The 26,776-nt window shown below is 39.5% G+C and overlaps 1 protein-coding gene across 1 annotated transcript; it reads left to right on the top strand.

Annotated features, from left to right (window-relative positions):
• The first annotated feature begins 3,550 nt into the window (after positions 1-3,550).
• On the top strand, positions 3,551-26,776 carry Fh (fumarate hydratase). The gene is made up of 10 exons (XM_042674455.1): positions 3,551-3,719; positions 5,299-5,433; positions 9,693-9,803; positions 10,892-11,068; positions 13,413-13,595; positions 16,581-16,746; positions 17,821-18,024; positions 19,427-19,554; positions 23,554-23,707; positions 26,594-26,776. Exons 1-10 carry the CDS (start codon positions 3,594-3,596, stop codon positions 26,734-26,736), a joined length of 1,527 nt encoding a protein of 508 aa, XP_042530389.1. The 5' UTR covers positions 3,551-3,593; the 3' UTR covers positions 26,737-26,776.

A 26,776-nucleotide genomic window follows, 5' to 3' on the forward strand; every position in this document is an offset into this window, starting at 1 on the left:
TGTAATTTAGAACAATAAAGAAAACCAATGCATTCCTCACATGTCCCATATGAAAAAAAATTCTTGAATTTTGTTTTAGTAAATTGATTTGCTTTCTAGTAAAACAGACACACTAGCAAGATATTGTCCACAATAGTAAAACAGATGAGTACTATTATCAGGAAAGTTCAGGATTAAAAAAAGCTCCAACCAGAATAAAAACATTATTTTGTGTAAGTAAAATGTTGTCTCCTAAAATAAACACATATAATGTAGATCCTTGATGTAGAGTTTTTAGCAGACTTAATAAGGAACTATATAATGATGGCTAATATATAGGTGGTATAGATAAAAGAGTATTGCTACACAATACTTTAAAATAATGAGCAACAATAAGAATAGAGATATTACCTAGTGAAGAGAAATCTATTAAGAAATCAGAAATTCCTTTTAAAATATTGAATGTGATAGCAAAAAATACCCTTCATTAAGAACTGAGGGTGGAAAGGATCATGTTTTCAGGTCAAACCAGAACAGATTCTCCCCTCTCTCCCTCCAAAAGAATTTGAGAGACTCCATCTTCATAGAAAAAGCTGGGCCTGGTGTTGCATCCACAAACATAATTAAGAGTGTCACAGTCCAGGTTAGCTGGGGAAAAAAAGTCAGATCTTGTCACAAGACAAATATAAAAACAACAACAGAAGAAAACAAAGGGTTGGAGGCATGACTCAGATTTACAGCTCCCACCTAGTAAGTGCAAAGCCCCGAATTCAAACTGCTGTAACCATTCTCTGCCCCCCAAAGAAGCTGGATAAATAAAATAGTTTATGTTCATACATGGAAAAATGATCAAGTTAAAAAGGTAGACTTTGGTTATAAAACAGTAAAATCTTACAGTAAAAATTTAAAATTAATGTCTGTATCCAACGATTGATGAAAAAAGGAAATCATAGCTAACCTGGAAAAAGGTAAAAAAAAAATCCAAATAATTAGAGCTTCTGGGAAGATGAAAAAAATGCCAGTCTTAGAAATGTTATTTTCCTTTATTAACAAATATATGAGTGAAGTAAATACAGCAAAACCATAATTAGGAAATGACAGTATTTGATAATGTTTCTGTGCTTCCTTTTAATCAAATGACAAAAAAAACCAAACAAACCAGTATCATCATATTTAACTAATGCTGCTTGGTTATCTTTGTTAGCAGAATTGGGGCTTGAATTCAGGGCCCCTGGCTGCTTTGTCTTTTTTAGTTTTTTGTTTTTTTTTTTAATTTAATTTAATTTTTTTTTGTGAACATACTGTACAGAGGGGTTACAATTACATGGGCAGGATAATGCATATATTTCTTATCAAGCATTGCAGCCTCCTCCTTTGTTTACCATTCACATCCCTTCCCTACCTCCCCCCTACCCCCCCACCCTCCCTCCTCCCTCCCCTTCCCCCCCACCAACGTTGTAAAGCTCGTTTTTTTTTTTTTAATTTAATTTTATTTTATTTGTGAACATACTGTACAGAGGGGTTACAAGTACATGGGCAGGATAATGCGTACATTTCTTACCAAGCATTGCAGCCGTAAAGCTCGTTTTCGACATGACCTTGTACTTCTCATTGTTGTAACAGGTCCACCTGTATCTTTAAACGACTTGTTTTTCCCCATCTCCTCCATAAGTTATACTGACATCAAATATAGTGAAAGCAGGGGTTATACTGTGGGGGAGGGACATACAAAGCAACAAAGAGATAATCTTATAAATGCGTTAGAAACAAATGCATGAAATAAAAAAGCATTAAAATACATACCTAAGGGTTCATTTTCCTAACATCACATTATCTGACCTTTTCCGCTTGACTCATACATATACTAGATATTGCAAATAAGGGAAACCATGGGACCTATGTTTCTTTGGGCCTGGCTTACTTCACTTAATATAATTTTTTCCAAGTTTTTCCATTTCCTAACAAATAGGGCAGTGTCATTCTTTCTGATGGAGGCATAGAATTCCATTGTGTATATATACCATATTTTCTTGATCCATTCATCTAGGTGACACTCTACCATGTGATCCATGTTGTAAGCCTGGATCTTTGCTAGTTAATTTGGAGATAGAATCTCAAGACCTCTTTATCTAGGTTAGCTTTGAACTGTGACCCTTTAGATTTCAGCCTCTCCAGTAGCCAGAATTACAGACAGGTATCCTCCTGTTGCATGCTTGCTTTTTAGGTTAATGGTGGAAAATATAAATATTTGGGAGGAGTGGTCTATTTTTTCCTAATACTATTGCTTTTTATGACTGATATTTTTCTTTTTTTCTGCCTTTTAAATGATCATTCGTTTCACTTTTTCAAGAATTCCAGTAATTTCTCAGTTGACAGGTGGAGAAGATAAAAACGAGGGAAGTGGTAACAAGTATGACAAGAAATATACTTATTACCTTACTTATGTAACTGTAACCCCTTTGTACATCACTTTGACGATTTAAAAAAATCTAAAAAAAGATACAGATAAATTGTATTTTTTTTATGGAGTGTTCTACTCAACTATTTCAAATCTTAGTTACATTTTATATTTTAAATATGTGATTCAAACTTATAAGCCAGAATTATATAAATAATGCTACCTAGAGGTTTGCTCTGTTTCTTTTTTACGAGTACCTGGGGTTTAAACTCAAGGCCTCATTGCTTTATCATTTGAGTTACTCCTCCAGCCTTGATCTTTGCTAATTAATGGGAGATGGGAGTCTCACCGACTTTTCTTCTCAGGCTGTCTTTAAATCTGGGGCCTCCAGATAGTTCCCGAGTAGCTAGGACTCTGACCTGAGCCACTAACACCCTGCTGCTCTATTTCTTGATAGTGTTGTTTTTGAAGGTTCAGGGACACAGACATCTGGACACCATCTACCTATTATTGCTTTCTTTTTTCTTTTGAAAAAGGGGATGTCTTGGTAGTCCAGGCTGAACTGAAACTTCGGGCCTTTTGCCAGGGCCTTCCAACACCTGGGGTTACATGTGTAAGAGATAAAAATCCTGGTTCAGATGTAATTTTATATTACTTGCTACTTCTTTGTCACCACCATGAAAATATTTGTGTTTTTTCCCCCCTCCTTCCCTTGCAACTGTGAGCAGAAGAAGTGACCTGGAAGACACAGATTCGTGTTGATAACTGCAGATAAAGAAAAGAGTACTTCTTCCTAAAAATATATATATATATATATATATATATATATCTAACCCTAACTCTCTATATATTATATGTTATGTATCTATGTATCTATGTATCTATCTCTCCAACCAATCAATGGCTCCACAGCTAAAACCCTAGCCTCTGATCAGTCACATTTGACAGTCCCGCTCCAAGGAACCCCAGCCTTCTTACCCATAATTCCTTTCTCAGTAGTTTCCCATAAACCCGAGGGCTTCAAACATCCGCACTACAAACCCCTCGGAAGTTAACCCTCCCTCTTCCTCCTTATTGGCCACTTAAGATTAGTCCCGCCCCACGGTTGGGTTCGAGGCTGTTGATAGGGTAACTCCGCGGGCGAAATAGTTACTGACAGAGGGCCCGAAGGTGTGGCCAAAGCCGCCCCTAAATTCTTCCCACGCTGCCGAGCACCATGTCCCGGGCACTCCGCCTTCTCCTGCGGCCGCGGCGCCTCCCGCGGCCTCCGGCCTCCGCTTCAGCTCCGGGCTGGCGTGGCGCAGCCGTCCTCCCGCCGTGGGCCCCGAACGCCGCTCGAATGGTGAGCCGCTGGCCTGGGGCTCCGGCCTGCCCCGCGGTGACCTTGGCCCTCCTCGGCTCGGCCCGGCCTGGAGGCCCGCGAGCCGGCCGAGGGCGCCCCGCGCGTCCCCGCCGAGCCGGGCTCTGGGCTCGGCGCCCGCGCCGGCTGCCTGGGGAGCTGCCGGCGCTGCCGACCTGTGCCCGAGCGCCCACCACCGGCCAGGACGGGTGGGACGCCCCGGCTGCGGTCCCGCTGCGCCCCTGCCCGGCCCGCTGGGGCGCTGGCCGCCTGCGGGGCCGGGCGGGCCGGGCGGGCCGGGCGGGGTGCCCTCCAGATCAGGGTGCCCCACCAGGCTCGGACTGAACTGCGTTCCGGCCCTCGAGATGGCGGGTAGAGGGATCCATCAACACGGGGTGGTGTTCTGCGGGGTGCTTGGCACTGGGGAGGACCGAACTGGCTGAGTCAGGACTTTAATTCAGAAAGACAGCTGAAGAAGGCGCAAGGCCGGTTCCAAGGTCTGCCTGATCCCCTTGTTCAGCCCTGTGGATGGCTTCAGAGCGTTGCCCGCGGCAGCCCAGGGTTGGTAAAGAATTACCTGTGTGTGGGTGGCGCTAAGGAAGTTTGAGGACTTAATAATACTTCAGGGAGAGCGCAGTTCCTCACTGGCGATCCAAGTGGAACAGGTGGTTTGCAGTCAGATGATGTGAGTTCAAATCCTGCCCTGCTATTCAAGTAATGTTGAGGCCTTGGGCACGTGGTCTGTACGTCCGGGTTTCTCTAAGTAAAAGCTGAACTAGTTAGAGCTACTCCGCAAGTTGCACAGGAGGGATACCATGTAGTAAGTGTTCATTCAGTGTACTTTGCTTCCCTATTTCAGAGGGGAGAGACATGTGAAAGATAACCGCTCATTGTAGGAGAACTGTATTCATGAAGCTTCATGCTCTTGTCTGTGCCTGTCTGTGTCTCTCTCTTGGGCCACATGCTTAGCCTTGGTTTCTTTTCTTTTTTTCTCTTTAAGATTTCCTGGTGGGCTGAGAATGGGGCTCAGTGGTAGCTTGCTTGCCTATTATGCTCGAAGCTCTAGGTTCCATTGCTCTGCACCACATAAACAGAAAAAGCGGGAAGTGGTGCTGTGGCTCAAGTGGTAGAGTGCTAGCCTGAGCAAAACAAGCACAGGGACAGTCCCCAGGCCCTGAGTTCAAGCCCCGACCTCTGCCCGAGCACCCACCACCGGCCATCTCCTATTTACACCTCCTGAGTGTCACTGTGTCTAGCTTAATTGGTTGAAGTGATCTGGCTGAAAACTTAGGGTCCATGAGCTTCTTGTGGGTAATGGTTTAATTTCAAAATTAAACAACTTAAATTGGATGTGTTTCTGTTCATTTTGCGTAGAGAGGGGATCCCTAGCTTTTCTCAGCTTGGGTCACCTTGAGAAGGCTAAGAACTGTCCCAGCCCATCTTCCATTGCCCATGCATGCACTCTAATTTAGTGATTTGTGAGTTACTATCACAAAGTGTCATAAAGCTGATAAGTTACCATTCCTTTTTTTGATACCAGGTTTCTTTTCCCACTCTCACAGTGTGTTATCCTTGTCTGTAGGCGAGCCAGAATTCCTTCCGGATAGAATATGATACCTTTGGTGAACTGAAGGTACCAAATGATAAGTATTACGGTGCCCAGACTGTGCGATCGACAATGAACTTTAAGATTGGAGGTGTGACAGAACGCATGCCAGTAAGTGACTTTGGTGTAAACAGTGCCTTGTTTTTGAATAAAGGAGTCACCTTATAAATAAAACTTTGCAGGGGCTGGGGGTTTAGCCCAGCGGAAGGGTGCCCGCCTGGCGCGCGCAAGGCCGTGGGTTCGGTCCTCAGCCCTGGAAAAATAAATAAAGAAATAAAACTTTGCAGAGTTGAATTACAAAATTATTAGAAAACTGGCTTGTGAGTAGTAGATTGTCCTCTTATTAAAATGTCAAAGTTTTAGTTTGTTTGCTTATGAACTGTGGCTTTGAATATTGTCAATTTTTTGGTAGATCCCAATGATCATTTTCTTATTCTTAATGGGAGTTTTACTAAGATTTCACAGTTTGAAAAGATTTTATGTCAATATTCAGATTTTTTGTTTTCCTTTTTTAAAGATAACATTTAAAATTTAAGGTTCTTCTGTAATTGTTATATTTGCTGTCTTGGTTTTAGTTTCCAGAAAAGTATACACAAATACATCAGAGCATTATTCTTCACTGTGTCTGGCATATAATAATAGTTAAATGTTAATTCTGTTTATAACTAGAAAACTTACTGACACATTGTGTTAAATGTAAGATGCCATTAGCTACAAGATGGAAAAATATGTACTGACAGAGAAGAGGCTGCAGTTGAGCTGTGTCATTGATTGATTGTAAAATGTATCCTGCTTTCAGAGATGTTGAGATGTGAAGGGATGCTCCAGAAGGAGCTCAGCCTTGCTGTGCAAAATAGTCATGTAGGCATGCAGGAGAGGCTAGTAAGTCTAGAAGTAGCCAGACTTTATGTGGTGAGGTATTGTTTACTAGTCATCTTCCCAATATACTTTTTTACTCTGAATAATTTTAACTTCCATATTTTAGCTCATTTGTAAGCCTTTAAAGGCTGAATTCTGACTGCTTTACAGAATTTTATGACAAACAGCTAAATCATAGAAAAACATCTCTTTGTCATTGCTGTGTATAGCATGCTTGAGGATGAGGTATGCAGACGGTCTGACTATGTGTTTGGGTAGCAAAGAGTGTCCAAAATATTCTCTTGGGATTTAGGAGGTTAGTCAGCCCCAGCAGACATTGAAAAAGTAAATGTGGCTCATGTTTTGATTGTCTTGTCAGCAAATGTGTGGTGCTGAGGGTGTGTGGTTGATGGCTGCTACTGTTTCAGAGACAGGGCAGGCTTCTGATCACACATCTGTGAAAGGTAGGAAGGACACTAGGAGTATCAACTTAGTTACATTTAGCTTCATCTATATTCATTTCCTGAGCTTTACTAATGTCAAATAGCTTGCGTGGACTCTGAACTCTCCCATGATTAATCTTAACCCTTTGTATCTGAAGGCCAAAGGAAAACAATACCAATATATTACCACAGGTGATGAGATTGTGAATATCTAATATGAATTAAAGAACACGTTTTCACTCATGAATAAAATGAAGAATGTCATAATCCTTTCCTTCTCCCTAGTGATCTTTTGTGCTCCCTTATTTTAGTGATGTTTATTAAAAGTATATTTTGTGATCCTTTTCCTTTTTTTTTTTTTTTGTCGGTCATGGGGCTTGAACTCTGGGCCTGGGCGCTGTCCTTGTGCTCTTCACCTCAAGGCAAGCGCTCTACCACTTGAGCCACAGTGCCACTTCTGGTTTTCTAGTGGTTTATTGGAGATAAGAGTCTCATGGACTTTCCTGCCTGGGCTGGCTTTGAACTGTGATCCTCACATCTCAGCCTCCTGAGTAGCTAGGATTACAGGCTGAGCCACCGGTGCCCAGCCCCTTTTCCGTTTTTATGGGTCCATATCACTAGGGTCAGTCATTCCGTTCAGGTAGACAGCAGCAGGGTATTTTTTTTTTTTTTAGGGGGAACTGTTTGGGGGCTTAAAAGTCTTCATGCCTACTTGGCTTGCTTGCTTAGGTATGGTGGTCTACTGCTTGAGCCATGCATCTAGCCTTTTTTGCTGTCTAATTGAAGGTGGATTTTTCTGCCTACGCTGTCTTTGAACCTTAAAACTCCATATCTCAGTATTCTTAGAGTCTAGGATTACAGACATGAGCCCCAATGCCCAGCTCAGTTTTGATTGACATTGATTATGGCTTTGGTGGTGGTCTAACCCATTATCATAATATTTGTTTCTATAGGAATTTAAATTCCTATTTGTTTTTATATTTTAACTTAAATTTCTATCCTGTGAACCATTTGCCTCCATTTAATGTATTAAAACATTAAAAAATTTATTTGCTTAAAATTCAGAATAAACTGTCTATTTCCCTTTGTTCCTTTTTTGCCTTTCAACTTATACTTATTGTGGTCAGCTTTATACATATGTCATATTTTTTTAATTCTTTTCTCTATTTTACCTATTTTGATTTTCCTCCAAGGATTGTAACTGTTTTATGAATTCATTGTTTTTCTTCCTCTTTTCCCTTGGCTTTCTCCTGCCCTGCACCCCCCTGCCCCCCCAAGTCCTGGGGCTTGAATTTAGGATGTGGACATTGTCCCTGAGCTTTTTTTTTTTTTTTTTTTTTGGGTCTGGTTGTGGGGCCTGAACTCTGGGTCTGGGCGCTGTCCCTTAGCTCTTCAGCTCAAGGCTAGCGTTCTACCACTTGAGCCACAGTGCCACTTCCGGCTTTTTTCTTTTAACTTATGTGGTGCTGAGGAATCGAACCCAGGGCCTCAGGCATGCAAGGCAAGCGCTCTACCACTAATCCATCTTCCTAGCCCCTCCCTGAGCTTTTTTTGCTCAAGGTTAGTGCTCTAACACTTAAGCCACAGCTCCACTTCTGGCTTTTTGGTGGTTAATTAATAGAAGAGAATCTCATGAATTTTCCTGCTAGAGCTGGCTTTGAATCTCAATTGTCAGATCTTAGTCTCTTGAATAGCTAGGATTATAGGCATGAGCCACTGACACCTGGCTTTTTAATTTTTCCTTTTTTTTTGGGTGGGGGTCAATTGTGGGGTTTGAACTTGGCCTGAGCACTGTCGCTGAGCTTTTCAGCTCAAGTCAAGCGCTCTACCACTTGAGCCGCAGGACCACTTCCAGTTTTCTGCTAGTTGATTGGAGATAAGAGTATCAAGGACTTTCCTGACTGGGCCGGCTTTGACCCTCAATCTTCAGCTCTCAGCCTCTTGAGTACCTAGGATTACAGGCATGAGACACTGGCTCCCAGCTCCCTTGGCTTTTTGTTCATTCAAATATGGTTTGGAATCTGTGCCATAATTGTTATTATTAATTTGTACATGAACACATGGACAGGAATTGTCCTGACAAAAAAAAAGTTTGATTATTTCATTGAAATCTCATCAGAAGTTTTTTGATTTATCCCTTAAAGTTTGGTGAAGTAATTTGGATCAGAAAATGAAGATTGGAATATTAACAAATGAAAATATGGTCCTGTATCATGTATTAGTTATCAACTTATTAAAAGTTTTCATACTTGTAATCCCAGCTACTCAGAAGACATCGTCTCCAAAATAGCTACTAAAAAGTCAGGCTGGATATGTAGCTCACATGGTAGAGCATCAGCCCTGCAAGCAAGCTAAGCAAATGTGAGACCCTGAGTTCATATACTGATAGTGACAAAAACAAAGAGTACTCATAGAAGTTTACTCTCAAATCTTTACTAACTAGAATTATTGCTTTTTTACTTTAGGGTAAAATGGTATCCATTCCCAACACTACTTATCTCACAAGTAATTAGAAGTTAAATTTGTCATTTATTTTTTGTTGTTTTTTTGAGACAGCATTTCTGGAGCCCACAATCCCCTTACTTCACACTGGGATAAGTGTGCACTACCATACCTGGTTGTTGTTTTTATTGTTTTTATTTAAGAGAAGGACAATATTATAATGCAGCATGTGATTCAGTGAAGAAATGTAGTGTTTCTTCCTGGTAAATGATTGTTGCAGCTGGTTATTAATATATACTGTATAAAATAATACTTTACAGTATGTATACCTAAAAAGTACCACGACTATTGCTTTGAATATATGTGAATATATAATTATGTACATGTATACCTGTTTTAGACATAAGCATATACATATATATATATATATATGTATATATATATATATATATAAAGACACGGTATATTTATTTTTGTTTGGTTCTCTTGATTTATTACATACCTAAAACATTCAAATGCTATAATGATAATTAAGTTACTGTTTTGGATTTTTATATCTAGATAAAATAATAAACTTTCGTACTTAGTTAAAATTGCAAATTTGAGTTATTTTCTGATTAATTTTAGATCCCAGTCATTAAAGCTTTTGGTATCCTGAAACGAGCAGCGGCTGAAGTAAACCAGGATTATGGTCTTGATCCCAAGCTTGCTAATGCAATAATGAAGGCAGCAGATGAGGTAAGAAATGATAAATGTGTTTACTTAATGCCCTTAGCCCCCTGTCTTCCACAGGGTGGTAATAAGCTGTTAGGAGGAAAGAGGCTCTATGATTCTTGGCTTAATGAATTTCAAGGTAGGATGGCAATATTAGTGCTTTTGTGAGGATATTAATATGTTGACATTATAACAGAAATTCTGAATTATTTTATATCTGTTTGAGCTTCTTGAATTTTCTTGTTAATATATTGATCTAGGAAAGTTTTTTGAAGACACTATTTGAACTTTAAAATGGATTTCTTATGAATAAATGATTCCTTCTAAAACTAGTTGATGATTTGGTAATTATGTGAAGGATATAACTTCACCAATTTACAATACATATTAGAAAAATTTTTTAAAAATCATTTTAAAAGGAACCAATGTAATAGATTTCTCAAGTGCATTCTGACTTTTTAGTCTAAAATCACTATAAAAATGAAATTAAGAACTCTTTTAGAAAGTTTATAGCCACAAACTAATAATTCATGAACTGAGTGTATACAAACATAACAAAGTGAGTGGCAAGCCTAGGCAGCCAGTGCTTGTTCCCATATTTGGCAATTGTTACCCATTGGGCATCTATGCAGTGAAGGAGCTATTCACGAACTCACATTTTTAAGTCCCCCATTCATTTTCATGCTGACAGTGATGGGAACATCTGTTGGATATTTCAGGTGAGCACCAGCAATACATATATCTGAGAACTTAAGATATTTTCCAGTCTTAATAGGTAGCATTCTATTTAGAGAAAGCGATTGAGAAAAATAAGAACAATGGTTTTGCCTATATTTTTATTAAAGCCAGTGACGATCATGCCATTTAACTAGATAATATGTCATGCTGTAAAGTGTCCAGGTTGGGAAACATGAAGCAGCAGTTAGACTTGTTGAACTGTGGCATTTAACTCTTGAACCCACTAGCAAGTCAGTTAGTATATGAAAAGAAGCCTTTTAAATCTGTGAGTAAGCTTAACTTAATCACAGTTACTAAAGTAGGTAAATGGACTATTGAGTATGTCTTGTTTCAAAAATGCTCATTTTTACTGTTGTTTTTTTTTTTTTCTGCAGGTAGCCGAAGGTAAATTAAATGATCATTTTCCTCTTGTGGTGTGGCAGACTGGATCAGGAACCCAGACAAACATGAATGTAAATGAGGTCATTAGCAATAGAGCAATAGAAATGTTGGGAGGTAAACTTGGCAGCAAGGACCCTGTGCATCCCAATGATCACGTAAATAAAAGCCAGGTAGGTATATGTTCTCTCCTCCTTGCTTTACATACACATTACCTGAGTTGTTCATATGTGACAAGCCCACACTTTTTATCAAGGAGAGTTCTTTAGCTAATGTGTTTTTGCAAAGGATATAAAGATATTTTTGCAAAAGGATATAAAGATATTTAAAAGACATAAATTTAGTATACATGCATATTTTTATTGTTTCATTTAAAGAGTTTCTTCCAAAATAATACATAATAAAAAATTGCAAAGATAGTTTAGATTTCACCAGCTTCCTTAATGTTAATTAACAAGGGCACAATACTGTTAAACAAGCAACAGAATGTTTTAGAATTTCCTGTTTTTCACTGATGCCCCTTTATTCCTCCAGGACTCAGGCTAAGCTACACATTAATTTAGTCACTGAATTTTCATGTGAAACTAGTAAATTGTCATGCTGGTTAAATTTAAATATGTCATTTTTTAAAGTAGCTGTGGTTGGAAAAAGCGATGTTACAGAAGTGCAGAATTTCTAGTGTGTCATGGTTTCTTGGCCTTTTGTCTCTGTCTCTTGAGACTCCATAGCAAATTGCTCTTTGCCAGGACCTTTAGCCCTTTAGTCTTGTGTTTTGTAGAATGTCCCTCAGATGTGGTGTCCCTGTCCTTTTCTTCTGATTAGATTGAGGGTTTACATTTTTGGGAAGAGTACCACAAAAGTGAAAAGACCTCATTACATAAGGTTTTGGTTAATTTACTCATGAAACCAACCAGAAGCACACAGAGGTTTTGCAGGATTGTTGTTGGTGTGTGTGTGTGTGTGTGTGTGTGTGTGTGTGTGTGTGTGTGTGTGTGTGTGTGTGTGTGTGTTTTGCTGAACAAATTACATGACTGACCAAAGCCTGGGTTGTTTAACCCTTAAAGCAACTTGCATACCTCTGATTGGTGTGTGTGTGTGTGTGTGTGTGTGTGTGTGTGTGTGTGTGTGTTTTGCTGAACAAATTACATGACTGACCAAAGCCTGGGTTGTTTAACCCTTAAAGCAACTTGCACACCTCTGATCTACAAAATTTGGAATGAACTGTAACATTCATGCACATGCAAGGTGGTGTGCATGGTGTCCAGTATGCCTCAGAGAGGGCTATAAAAGACAACAAATGAGAAAGACCTTTCAGAAGGCAAGGAGGGAATGTCAAAGGACAGTGCACAGGGAAGAATCAGGTGCTGCCAGATAAGTTTAACAAGGGATTCGTTCTTATTGGTAGCATAAATGTTTTCCTCTTCTCTACATAGCAGGATTTTCTTCCTGTGGCTGCTGCATGCTTTTTAGTCTCTCATTGTCAGAATAAAAGCTTTCATGAGAGTTGAAAATTTAAAAAAAATAGTAAAAGGAAAGTTCATCACATATTTTAAAATCTAGTACCTCCCTTTAATTTATGAATTTATTTTTTGCATATCCTTTAGTACATATTCTTTAGTAACTCAGGATAATGCATTGTATATAGTAGGATGAGGGAAAAGGGTGAAGCTATAGATGCCATGAGGCTCTATGCATTGAATGCACATTGATTGTTGAGTTTAGGTAATTAGTACATGTGTGTTCAGTGTTCTGTTCTTCCCTCTTTTGTAAGTGGTCTGATATTTTCTATAACAAGTATGTAAAGAATAAATGCATTTAAAAATGCCATCATAGTTTAAAATTACAGGGTTAGGAGTTACAGAGAGAGCACAGTGTCTACACTGCTTGGCCATGGCTTAAACACACACACACACACACACCAACAATCCTAAATACTGCGGGAAGTCATCCTTTTCAGAGCGTGCTTTCTACGTGTGAAAATGATAATGTTGGGGGCTGGGAAGGTGGCTCAGCAGTAGAGCGCTTGCCTTGCATGCTTAAGGCCTCGATTCCTCAGCACCACATAAGCAAAAAGAAAAAAGCTGGAAGTGGCGCTGTGGCTCAAGTGGTAGAGCTCTAGCCTTGAGCTGAAGAGCTGAGGGACAGCGCCCAGGCCCAGAGTTCAGGCCCCATGACTGGACCCAAAAAAAAAAAAGAAAATGATAATGTTCCTTGATAATATTATTGAGATGTAATAAGTTTATGAAATTTATCTTATGAGAGATTGAATGTAAAATGTTATTGCTACCTTTAAATGTGATTGTTCAGTTCTGTACTTTTATGCTTTGTTGTTGTTTATTAGCAAGCAGATGTAATGGGTATTGCATGCATAATACTTGGTTATAAATGAAATATATTCAGGATATCTAATAGAGTCCGAGTGCATTCTATATAGGAAACCTGGTTGCTTTTTATTTGCCCTTAAGTAACCCACTGAGTTTGGTTTAATATTGGACACTTTTGAAAATTTTTCCACAGAGCTCCAATGACACTTTCCCCACAGCAATGCACATTGCTGCTGCAGTAGAAGTTCATGAAGTGCTGTTACCAGGACTGCAGAAGCTCCATGATGCTCTTAGTGCAAAGTCCAAAGAGTTTGCAGAGATCATCAAAATTGGGCGTACTCACACTCAGGATGCTGTTCCACTGACTCTAGGGCAGGTATAGGAGTTGGGCTAATTTTGTTCAATTTATCAGTATATATAAATCATCAGTATTGCTTGAAAAATGTCAAGTTTATAACAGTAAGTTCAGTGACAGATATAGTTCTTTATTAACCAGCCAGTTGTGTTTCATTTATTAATGACATTTACTTAAGACAGAAACAGTGTGTCCTGACATTCTGTGGGTACAGACAGTGGGGTCAGACTCTGCTAGGCTGTACAGGTTCAAGTCTTCGCTTTGCTATATACAAGCTATGTAACCTTAGGGAAAATGATGTGATGTTTGTGTGCCTCACTTTCCTGAGCTGTAATATAAGGAAAATACCTTCTCTTTTGTAGAATATCTGTGAAATCCTAATAAACGGATTCATGTACCATCCTTTGCACCATGCTTGGTCATAGGAAGTACTTATTAGCATTAGCTCTCATAATCATCTTCAGCAATGATTTCTTTATTTGTCTCTCTTAAATTAGGTTATTTAATTATATTTACCTTTAAAGTAATTAAACAAGATAGATTTTATTTTGTATAATTATTTTGGCCATTTACTCTCTAAATAATTGCTATTATTCTGAAGTAATAATTGATATTACTCATGTGAAAGAAATATTGTTCTCCAAGATTCCAGAAACGTTCAGGATTTTTTATTTTTGATGGTACTAGGGTTTTGTTAGAAGGCTTTGTGCTTGCTATACAGCTTGAGCCATGCCCACAGTCATTTTTGATTTTATTATTTTTTGAATTGGATATCATTTTTTGCCTATTGGGATCTGGATTGTGTTTTTTTCTCTTTATACTTCTTAAGTATCTGGGATGATAGACACCACTACCATACCTGGTTTTTAATTTTTTTGTTTACGTTTTTATTGATTGAGATGGAGTCTTGTAAACTTTCTGCATAGGCTGGCCTCAAATTTCAATCCTGCTCAATCTCAGGTAGGATTAGAGTCTGACCCATTGTGCCCAGCTCCAGAAAGTACTTCTATATTTCTTTATCAACATCTTAAGATTTAACAGTCTATATTGCAAAGGGAAAAAATATAAAAATGAATCAACTTTCTTTCAGCTCACATACCAGCTTGGGAAGTGGGATTATACAAATCAAGAGATGGATATATATGCTAAGTGTCAAATGATAGTTACCCAGTCTCATACAACAATGAGGCGAGGATGAGAATTTGGCTGCTGCTTAACTTGGCTAGATTCTCAATTGTGAATTTGTATAGATGATAGCACAGTGAAGAAAACTTGATCATTTATCTTCATTTAATTATAGAAGGAATAAAGGGAAACTCAAAATACAAGTGCTAGATTAAGTGAGACTTACTGGGTTACCTCACTGCTTAAGACGTTGTATGAGTTCTCTGCATCACTGGCTCTTAGTACTGTTAATAATTTTGAGGAAGAAACAGTCTATGTATTTGCAACTATTGTTCCCTCTGGTTTCTAGTTCTTATTGGAAAACACAGTGTTAGCATTCATTTGATCTAGGTCTTACTTTGCCAGTAAAATCATCATTCTGCCTATTAAGACAGAATCTTCTGTTTGGCTTTATTTTATCAGAAGCATTTATGCTTGATTTTATTGCAAATATATTTTGACTGGCAAAATATATTCTGTAAGACAAGTAGATGAAGTTGGTGTGTAGGAATGATAGTAGGCCAAATGATTCACTCTTTCTGCAAGGAGAACTTTTGAAATGTTTTCTTAAGAACAGTGAAATACTAATATTAATCAAAAGTATTTATAGTTTTTCAGCATTTTTAAGCAGGGCAAAAATGTTGTGTAATAATACCTTTGGTTACAGTTAAGTTTTGCCTTTAAGTCATGCCAGTTTATGCCTTTTGCCCCTGCATAATTATTAACAAGGGCCTTTGCTTGAAAACATAAATTGTGTGTTGTATTTAATTTACCATGTCATAGTTTGGGAAGCAGTGTCATTATAGCAGAATTGAAAAGCTCTAGACCTATTCATTCCACTGTGATTTCTTGAACTATCAAGTGAGTCATTTAGCTTTTCATGTCCCTGGAGTCTCCTCACATCTCCTCTCTAGTGTGAAAGTGAAATTGTCTGGATAACGCTTCTATGTTTGCATTTTCTTTTTTTTTTTTTTTTTGGCTCCGGTCATGGGGCCTGAACTCTGGGCCTGGGCGCTGTCCTTCAGCTCAAGGCTAGCGCTCTACCACTTGAGCCACAGCGCCACTTCCAGCTTTTTTCTTTTTGCTTATGTGGTGCTGAGGAATCGAACCCAGGGCATGCAAGACAAGCGCTCTACCACTGAGCCACCTTCCCAGCCCTATGTTTGCATTTTCTTTGGAGAATATTCCGTATTTTTCTTTTTCAAAGTTACCTGGATATATCAAATACAAAAGGAAAATCACTTCAGTTGATTTAGTAGATTGCAAATAAAACAATATTTGAATAGAGTGAAATCATTCTTTCATCAAGTTTATATGTTACGTTTTTCTTTTGCTTTCTGATTAAATTATAAACAGACAACATATTTTTAGTTATATTGTCTACCTTTAGGTTTATAAATCTTCATCCTTCCCTGTATTTGCTCATCACATAGACTGACATATTCTACTTGAGTAACTTATAATTTAGTATCTAAACTGTGTGTATAAGGGTGCTATGGGTGTGTGTGTGTGTGTGTGTGTGTGTGTATGTTGAGCCTATGTCTTAAACTCAGAAGCTAGGCACTGTCCCTTAGCGCTCAGGGCTAGTATTCTACCACAGCTCTACTTCTGGCTTTTTAATGGCTAATTAGAAATACAAGTCTCACGGATTTTCCTGCCTGGGCTGGCTTGCAACCTCCGTCCTCAGATCTCAGCCTCCTGAATAGCTAGATTATAGGTAGGAGCAGGAGCCACTGATGCCTGGCTTGAAATGTGTATTCTTAAATTTCTGTTTAATGCCACTAGAGTACCTGGTAAGGCATTAGGAGATTTATTCTCCCTTCAATTTTCTTCTCTTGTCAGGAATTCAGTGGGTATGTTCAACAAGTGCAGTATGCAATGGCGAGAATTAAAGCTGCCATGCCAAGGATCTATGAGCTGGCAGCTGGGGGCACTGCTGTAGGTACTGGTTTAAATACTAGAATTGGCTTTGCGGAGAAGGTTGCTGCGAAAGTGGCTGCACTCACAGGTTAGTGATCTTGATTGAGTTCCTGCTCATTTTCAGGACATTCCTCTATAGATTTTCTGGATGTTTCTGCCTTCAATTCTGCAGTTCAGAAATAAGCCCATGTTGAAGTTGATCCTTTTACTTTCTAAAGGTTGCCCTAACAGGAATTCATGCAGTAGGCACATAACATTTATCAGTGTTAGCTTTGTTGTCTGTGGGGTAGTAGTCAGTTATTTTTCTATAAAGCTGTTTTGAAGTATAATTTTCAAAGTAAATAGAGACAGCAGACTACTGAGAAAGTTATTGAATGTTATGTTGTAGAATGGCTTCATTTTTCCTCCAGTGTCATGCTGTGATATGTATTTGTATTAATAACTTTTTAAATCTTGTCATTAGAGTCAGGTCATTATGCAATATATATTACAGCCTCCTAGATGATTTTTAAAATCACTTTTTATTGGGAAAAGATTATGTCTTAGGGTTTAAATTATGAAGGTTTAAAATTTTTTAGACATGGGAGAGTAACATTCTAGGTCATGTTAGGTCCTTAGTCACTCAGGATTTGGTGATTCCTGGCTATAGAAAAGAATGGAGTAGAATGAAGTGGACAGAGAAATTCAAAACAAATCCCACGTGTACAGGATAGAGTTGTGGACTAAAGCAGAGTGAATTATATACAGTCTTCACATCTGCTTGAATAGGATGGTAGTTTTGCTTCCAATTTGTATAATGTATTTGTTATTTAATCTTTTCAACCAGATAGTTTGTAGTCCTTTGGGACTTCTTAAAGAAAAGCCGACAAAGTGTGAGCCTTAAAATAAGCATTTTTTGGTCTGAAGTTTACTGTATGTGTGTGGGGGGGTTGGGGGCCGGTGGGGTGTTTGTATACTTAAGAATCACATGTGGGACCTTGCACGTACTAGGCAAGGGTCTACCCCTGAGCCCTCAGCCCTCAGCCCTCTCTATTTTCCCTGTACTGGAACCGTTTAACTGTTCTACTGGAACTGTTTAACTTAACTCGCTACTGAAGCTAATACTAGAGCTATTTAACCTTCTGAAAATAGGCATGTTTAATTATATTTTTCTTCTCTTCAGGCTTGCCTTTTGTCACTGCTCCAAATAAATTTGAAGCTCTGGCTGCTCATGATGCTCTGGTGGAACTCAGCGGAGCCATGAACACTACAGCCTGCAGTCTGATGAAGATAGCGAATGACATTCGTTTTCTGGGCTCTGGTCCCCGGTCGGGGCTGGGAGAACTGATCCTGCCTGAAAATGAACCAGGAAGCAGCATTATGCCAGGTAATCATCTAACTAGTAAACATCGGGACGCGAACTTGACCTCAGGCATTTTATTTTCTTAGTCTTAAAATCACTTGTGCCCATAGGAGGCATACTTGCTCACTATTTCTATGTTGGCCATTGTGTATCAGGAGTTTAGAAACATCACCTGACGAGTGAGGGAAAAGAATCTGAATTCATAGCATGTATTTTGATTCCTACTAAGGTAATGAAATGTAATGAAAGTGTTCATAGTTCTGTTCTTCACAGTCCATTGCCAAGAGAATTCTAGAATAGGCTGTTAAAGTGATCAGCAGGGGTTGAAAAAAAAACAGGTCGTAACAGACTCTACGTGTTTCATGGTCACCAACGGGCTCTAGAGCTGTTAGTTGAGGGACACTGGAGTTCGCATTGCAGCAGGTCATTTGATAATCACTGTATCTAATGGCATAGTATGGGCAGATGAATGGTGAGCAGTGGCATTTAATGACTAATAGGTGACTTTATCATGGATGTAGCAAGCTAAAAGGCCCTACTTATTTAACACTGTATGGTAACTGAAGATGAAGACAGAGACTATGAACTTACCTTGATATCAGGTAACAAAGTGGAGCTATCAATATATCAGATGATGGAGCCACACCAAAGATCTCTTATAGGCCAATCTGCTGGATTCAAACCAACAAAGTAGTTTGACAGTGAGAAAAAAGAATTTACCAAAAAAAATTCATTGTACAGATATAGAACAAAAATAGAGCTTGCTTGTAAGTACTTCTTGATGAAAATTGGCACATGGGTTTACTTGCTTGCAAATCCAAAGTTGCCTGCCAAAGAGGAATGGAGAACCACTAAAAAATGCCCAAAAAACAAGGAAGTCATCTTTCCAGTGTGACCTTACACTTGTCAGAGGAATCTGCTGTTCAGTTCAAATATGAGCTTGCCAGAGTGTTGCTGGGGTGGTAGAGTTGTAGACTCGTGTGGTGAAGGGAGAGTTCCACCTCAACAGGAAGCTTCTCAGGCATTGGTGAGATGTCCCTCGAAAGTGTTCCCATAGCAGTTGGTCCTTCCGTTATTTACTCCTTATCTATTCAGTTGCCAGCTTATTTCCTAGCTGCTGATCTCTGGGAATTTAGGGTGTTACTATTGTACTCTGGCTGCATAAATGTTTATGAAATGAATGAAAACCATGAAGGTGGAGAACTGTATGTAATACTTGTGTATAAGGCTTGTCATTAGCTATTGAATGATTCCGTTCATGGCTACTCTTCCCCTTTCCTTGGATTTGTTTCATTATGCTTGGCTGTGCTTTATTTTATGTCTTCCTTTATTTAATGATAGTAGATGCTCTTCGTTTGTTATTTGACTGAATACATAATCTCAAGGGCGTATTTGATGAGATGCTATCTCTGTGGTTTCCTTAAAGGCAAGGTGAATCCAACTCAGTGCGAAGCCATGACCATGGTTGCGGCCCAGGTTATGGGGAACCATGTTGCCGTCACCGTTGGAGGCAGCAATGGGCATTTTGAGTTGAATGTTTTCAAGCCCATGATGGTAAGCTTCAAGTGTGATTTTTAATAGTTTTTGACTGAAGGCTCATCGATATGTCTTTTGTTTCTCCTTTAAAGTTTTTTAGAAGAGCCCAGTTACAGGTAGTTGGATAGATAAATAGCAATAAGTCAGTCACTTACTAATGCTAGAGGAACAACCTTAATAGTAGGACTATGCCATGAAAGATAGCTTTTATAGTTTAGGTGACATGTTGACTTTTATTTTCAAATTGGACAAATTCCCCTTCAGTTGTGGAAGTAGGATATATAAGTTTTTTCTTTGTCCCTTACTGCTGAGGATGCCAGTAACCAGAAATAGGTTCAGACCTCCTCAGATAAAAACTAAAAACAAAACAACAACAAAAGTTTCATCAGTAAATGGGCCTTACTCTGAGCACAGATATTGATTATAGTGCCAAATGTTTCTGTCCTCTGACCTTGACCTCAAGACCTAAGCACAGTTCTTGGCTGGATTGTCCCAAGGGTACTTTTTTCCTCCTGGGAACTAATCTTCGGGGTTACTTAATGCTCTCTCATACTGACAGTCTGCCCCCACTGACTACTGAAGTGGACCTCCTACCCTGTGATGCCACAGGAAGTTGTCGTTCCCCTCAGGAACTCTCAGCCCACCCCGAACACAGATGAGGCTGTCCCAGTAGAGCTGTCCACCGACACTTCTTGTTTCCCCAACCACCCTCAGGACATTCCCCTGCAGGGCTGAGGGCCAGCTCCCCCAGTCATTCCGACCACATTGGGTAAAGCTGAGATTCTAACTGGACTTTATCCTCAAGTTTCCTCTGGGCCTCCGTGTCACTGACTGTGGCTTCTACTGAGCAGGGCTACAGCTCCAGTGAGGCCCATGGGCTTACCATTGTAACCTACGCTTCCCAGGCCACCACCATCTGCTGCTCACGCAGAAACTAGAACTATGATCAATTGAGACTGGAAATCAAATTTTGAACTCAGTATTACTTTGTAGTGTTATTGATGTTTAATAAATTTGTTAAATATTTAACATACATTAAAAAAGCAAGTTTCCCCTGAAGCCCTGTCCCCTGCTTTCCCCTAGTTCAGATGAAAAAAATTGGCCCTGTTCCCCGCCTTTTTTAATGTATATTTGTTCTATTCATAATTTGTAATATTGTTGGATAATAAAAGTAATTCTAATGATGGCTAAGTTTAACAAAAAGATATTTAACGTCATTTTTAAACATCCACTAGTCTATTTTATTCAATTACCATAGTGTTAAAAGAACATAAAAACAAACGTGCACACAGTGCATTTAACAGTTAAATACATTTAAATAATGTATATATGACTGCATGACTGTGCATTGATAACTCGATAACCAATTGAGCTAGAAACCAGTTAACAAGTAACTGTCTAATATTTAAAATACAGTTCTTGTTTAGACTGGCCTTTGTTTTGGTTGCCTTCTTGGGGAAGAAAAAAGCCTGCTGGTCACACTGGAAACATATTATGGCCAAATCATCTGATGTGCATTTCCAGAGGTTTCTTTGGATTAAGCCTCCAATTCCAGGGCAAGCCCAAGTTTATGGCCTCCAACATCAATGCTCTTCCCATCTACCAGAGCAGACAGTGTAAGCGTCACACCAGGCCTCAGAGTCTGAGGATAGCCCACTCCAGTTAAACTACAGTTGTTAACTTTTGCAGAAATGGAAGTAGTAAAATCTAACTGATAATTAGCTGCAGTGCCAAAATGAGTGCAGTTGGTACCTGATTCCAAGCAAGGTTACTGAAGTGTCAAAATCTTCACATACTTTTTGATAAATTGATCCTCCAAATTCTGTCCTATTGTTGACATTAGTGTGTAGCTGGAAATCCCCAGTCCTGTAGCCCACTGCAAATTATTCCTTGTCAGCTTTGCTTTGGTGCTGTCAAAGTCATCTGGTGCCCAGCAAGCCTGCCTTCATAACCAAAGACAGCTAAACCATTGTTTTACTGTGTTGGCAATAGTCTCACCTCAGCCCTTGTGCCTGTGCTTACATATGTCTTCGTCTTCCATAAACTCTTCAGCCCACGTGTATGACGTCTGGCATTCTTCCTTTAGGACATCTGATACTGACTTTCTCTCATTGCGACATTGTTCACCTTTCTTTAACACTTCACCCCTGCTTCTCTCCCTGTCCCTCCCATCCTCCCTCGCACGCCTGTTCTCTTCTGCTTGCTTTGGAAAACTGGTTCCACCTACACTGTTCCTTTTCTCTCTTTGCAAAGATGGAGCAAGTTGGTATCGTCTTTCATTCAGTTTCCCTTACTTGAGATAATGAAGCTGTGTTATCATTTCTTCTTTCATTTGTGTAAAATGCTCTGTCTAAAATATACAAGAGGTTTACTGCTTGTTGATATGCGGCATAAAATCTGATTTTAATCTAATAGAAATATGAAGGTGACATATATGAAGTCTATGGAGTGAATTCACTGAATATTTATTGACTATTGCTCTATATAATACCGTATGGGTGTTCACTACAGTTTATAAGACATATTTTTTTTTCTTTGCTTCATGGAAAGTATGTTCTAGTGACAGATAAAAAAGATAGACCAAAACAGAGTTCAGAAACTTCTAGGTCATATTCACAACTTAACACTAGAAGCCTGATATCTGTAGATACAATTCTTACTGATTGCCGATGAAAGAAGATGTTATCTATCTTGTGCCATCTTTGTCAGGATGAAGGAAAAAGAGCAGTGTGATGGCATATAATATTAATAAGCTATGTGGGAGAATCAGAATCAGTCAAGTACAGCCTAAGAGGGACCAGGAAGAGAGCAAGTTAGCTTTACTAGAAAATAATCAACCTTTGCCTTACAATGAAGTCATTAGTTTTAACTTAAGCCTTAAAGTCCAATGTCTTCCATTTGAATCCTTTGTTGGAAGTGTAGTTCCCACATTGAGGAGTTTTATGTCAAAGGATAGATGTCAACATATCTTAGTATATAAGGGAAATGTTACCAAGAAAAAAATGCCACCACATACCAATCGATTTCATTTAGACATTATGTGAAAAGTTATCTTAAAGTGATGATGAAGGAATATTGGTATGTATATTTTTTATTTTGTGATTTTTCTTTTGAACTCTGACCTTGTGCTTGCTAGGCAGATGCTCTACCACTTGAGGTAAGCCTCCAGCCAAGCCTACCTCTACCTCCCTCATAGCTAGGTTGCAGAAGTACACCAGTACACTCGGCTTTTATGTGAAGAAGCAGAAGATCTTACTTACTTTTGGCCCTTTCTGACCTTGAATCACAGTCCTGCCTCTTGAGCAGCTGGGGTTGCAAGTAGCCTCCACACCTGGCTCCCGGCTTTGGGGAATTTAACAACAGCAGATTTATTCCATCAAAAGCCAGGTTTCTTTTCTTTTCGTTTTCCCTTCTTTTCTTTCCTTCTTTTGGAGGGTTAGTGATCATTTTAGAATGTGAACTCAGGTTGTCATAGTCTTATTTAGTTTGTTTGCTTGCTAGGCGACTGCTCTACAACTTGAGCCGCATATCTCCAGCCCTGTGTTTTACTGGTTGTGTTTTAGATAGGGTCTTGTGAACTTTCCTGGCCTCCAACCTCCATTCTTCTGCTTAGAACCTTTGGAGTAGCTAGTATCATAGGCATGAGCCACTGACACCGAGCAAAAGTAGATGTTATTGAAGTGGAGTGAATAGAAAGCATCAGTCCACCCTTCAACTGACAGTGGGCAGCAAGACCAAGCACTCAAGTGCCAGGGTATTTGTTTTGTTAAGCACAAAAATCTTGGTAGTCATTCAGAACTGGGAAGCCATAACAATTGTCTATAGCACACACTGAGCTTCATAGCCTCTGTACCTTTGCTCTTCCTCCTGCATGGAAGATACTTTGTCCCTATTTTATCACTTTCTAGGTTTCGGTGGTAATAGAATTACTATTGAACTTGGAAGTAATATGTCATTGGGCACAAAGAAAATATTGAGGTTCATTGATGTTTCTCTTTCTTTCTCTTCCTCTGATAGATTAAAAACGTGTTGCACTCAGCCAGGCTGCTGGGCGATGCTGCCGTTTCCTTCACAGACAACTGCGTGCTGGGGATCCAGGCCAACACAGAAAGAATCAACAAGCTCATGAGCGAATCTCTAATGTTGGTGACGGCTCTCAATCCTCACATAGGTATGGCTTTAAGGAATAAGAATGTCACACAGATAGGCCACTTTTTTATCATACAACAACTTAGTTTCATTCCATTAAACATTTTGAAATAAAAAAGAATATCATTTGTAGTGTAGAACTAAACAGTTAAATTAAAAAAAAATTGAAGAGCATACTGGATCAATATTCACAGCAAATTCCTTTTGGATTTTTTTTTTAAGTAACATATCTTAAAACATTGGAAATTGTAGAGGAATGTATACCATCCAAGGTGTCATAGTTCTTCGAAAAACTTGATGCACTGTGCTCCATTCTCTGCAATATTGTACTTAGTAGTGTTGGTGGGTTCAGATGCTAAATACTTGGTGCAAACAGGAGGGAGAGCTGTTTCGGAAGCTCTTGGTCAGTTGTGGCACTAGGTGGCACTCACTGACTTGAGGAATGATGTGAAGTCATCTTCTGTGGATGCCCCACAATACTTTGATTTGTAATTTTATCTAATTCAGATATGTTGTCATTTCAGAGAAAACATGTATGTGTGTACAACTTACAAGGAAAGGAAAGAAAATGTAAATATTTTGTGTAAAGCTTGGGCTTTTGTATTGCAAGACTTTTCTATTTCATTATGTAGAATCAAACACACAGACTTTGATTGTGGCCTAATGGAATCTCCATTAAATAGGCTATTTGGACTTCTGTAGGTTTTGAGGGACTCATTACAGTTTGTTGTGTGTAATATTGTGATTTATTAAAAAAGACTAGTAGCTCAAGTCTTTGATTTTGTTTTAGAACAAGTTACGTTGCAGTCATTTGGCATGACAATAAAACATTCCAAGGTTGAGTATGGTGGCTTGTACCTATAATCTCAGCTACTTGGATGGTAGAGATAGGATTATGGTTTAAAGCCAGCCCATGCATAAAGTAAAGTAAGACTATAACTTCAACAAACAAATTGAACATGGTGGTTCATGCCTATAATCCTAACAACATGGGAGGTGCAGATGATAAGGTTGGAGTCTGGGTCTAGCTCTGAGGTAAATGTGTGAGATCCTTTCCAAAAAAACAACTAAAAGCAAAAGGAAGTAGGGATGTGACTCAAGTGGTAGAGTACCTACCCAGCAAGCAGGAAACCCTGCCTTCCTTGCCCCAGAAAATCACACAAAACGTTATATAACCCTAAATGTGCAGGGCAGATTTTATATTCTTGGCTTCTTATTAGCTGTAGTTTCAGTTCAGTCTGGAGCTTAGTTGATATTTTAGGTAGTTCTGATATTTTAGGTAGTTGTAGTTTTTGGTGTAGTAAGGATGATAATGATATTTTGATTCATTTACAATTCTATATATCATCATCCACCTAGAAAGTTACAGAGGGATCCCAATGACTTGTAGGAGAACTGTTTCATCAGAATGTATTGCTAAAGGCCTTAGAACAAACTCCTGAAGCTGGGTGACTAGTCTTTTTGTGGAATCAGTTTAATATGCAGTGAGACATACCTGGGGGTAGAGGGAGAGGAGGCTGGGCAAACTGCTAACCAGGTGGCTGAGCTTGAGCCTTTTGGCTTCCACATTGTAGCTCACCAGAGGCCCTCATCAACATACCAGGCATTGCAGCTTCAGTTCAGTAATAGAACCTGCCATGCCCATGGCTTGTTCTACATATGGTTACTAGTTATTGTGTACAGATAGGTAACACCTGGTTTTCCTAACTATCATATTTGCCTGGACAGGCTTCCCTTTGGTGGTAGTTCCTGATCTTTTTAGTGCTTTGTATTCATATTTCTTCATGGGCTGTCCTTCCTTCCCTCCCTCCCTCCCAACCCTCCTTCCCTTCCTTCCCTCTTTTTTCATAGTTCCTTCCACATTTTGTCAAAATAACTTAGGAGGGGCTGGGAAGGTGGCTCAGTGGTAGAGCGCTTGCCTTGCATGCCAGAGGCCCTGGGTTCGATTCCTCAGCACCACATAAGCAAAAAAGAAAAAAACCCGGAAGTGGCGCTGTGGCTCAAGTGGTAGAACGCTAGCCTTGAGCTGAAGAGCTGAGGGACAGCGCCCAGACCCAGAGTTCAGGCCCCACGACCGGACCCAAAAAAAAACCCAAAACTTAGGAAACTGTCCAGTCCCTACCTTTTTATAAAAAGCAAAAAATTCTAAACAGCATATCTTTGTGATCTTTGTGTGTGTGTATTTACCATCACCCCTCCCACCCCCCTCCGCAACTAAAAATCCCTCTACATCAGCCTGAGAATTCTGGGGTAACTAATATGCATCACCCTGCCTCATACCTGAGGAAGGCCAGGGTTTAGGGCTGTTTCAGTGGAGAGTTCAGAGGCGGGCTTGGGAGGCAGCTCAGCAGGTGTTGCTCTCCCCAGAGCCCTGGCTGCTCAATTTTGCTGAGAGCACTCTTCACCTCTCCACAGCCATCTACACAGCTGCCGCTGGGCCAGTGCTGTACGCTCTGCAGTCCTGGAGTGTTGTAATTTTCTTTTTTCTTTTTGTGCTAGTCGTGGGAGTTGAACTCAGGGTATGTGCACTGTCCCTGAGCTTTTATGCTCAAGGCTAGCCATCTACCACAGGAACTGGCTTTTTGGTAGTCTATTGGATATAAGAGTTTCATGGACTTTCCTGCTCAGGCTGGCTTTGACCCACAATCCTCAGATCTCAGCTTCAGCTTCATTCTAGGAACAGATCTGTTGCTGGAGGTGGGATATGTTTTAAGTCTGTATCCCTTAAGAAAAGTGAAAGTTTTATTCTGTGTGAGAAATGGCAGCTGTTAATATAATCACATCTATTTTAAAAATGAAATATATCTAAGAGGCCTATAACACCAATAGGAAGTAAGCAGTGATAATCACCTTTGTTTAGAAAACCAGATTGCACTATTAATCTTGCTGTTGTCTGTTTTTTCTTCAGGGTATGACAAGGCAGCAAAGATCGCTAAGACTGCACACAAAAAAGGATCAACCTTGAAGGAAACTGCTATAGAGCTGGGCTATCTCACTGCAGAGCAGTTTGAAGAGTGGGTGAAACCAAAGGACATGCTGGGTCCAAAATGAGTGAATTTATAATAAAAATAAACTTGTGTAAAGTAAGAAA

The sequence above is a fragment of the Dipodomys spectabilis genome, unplaced genomic scaffold (assembly GCF_019054845.1).
Source record: "Dipodomys spectabilis isolate Male_0828 unplaced genomic scaffold, ASM1905484v1 ptg000019l, whole genome shotgun sequence".
Classification (NCBI taxonomy): domain Eukaryota; kingdom Metazoa; phylum Chordata; class Mammalia; order Rodentia; family Heteromyidae; genus Dipodomys; species Dipodomys spectabilis.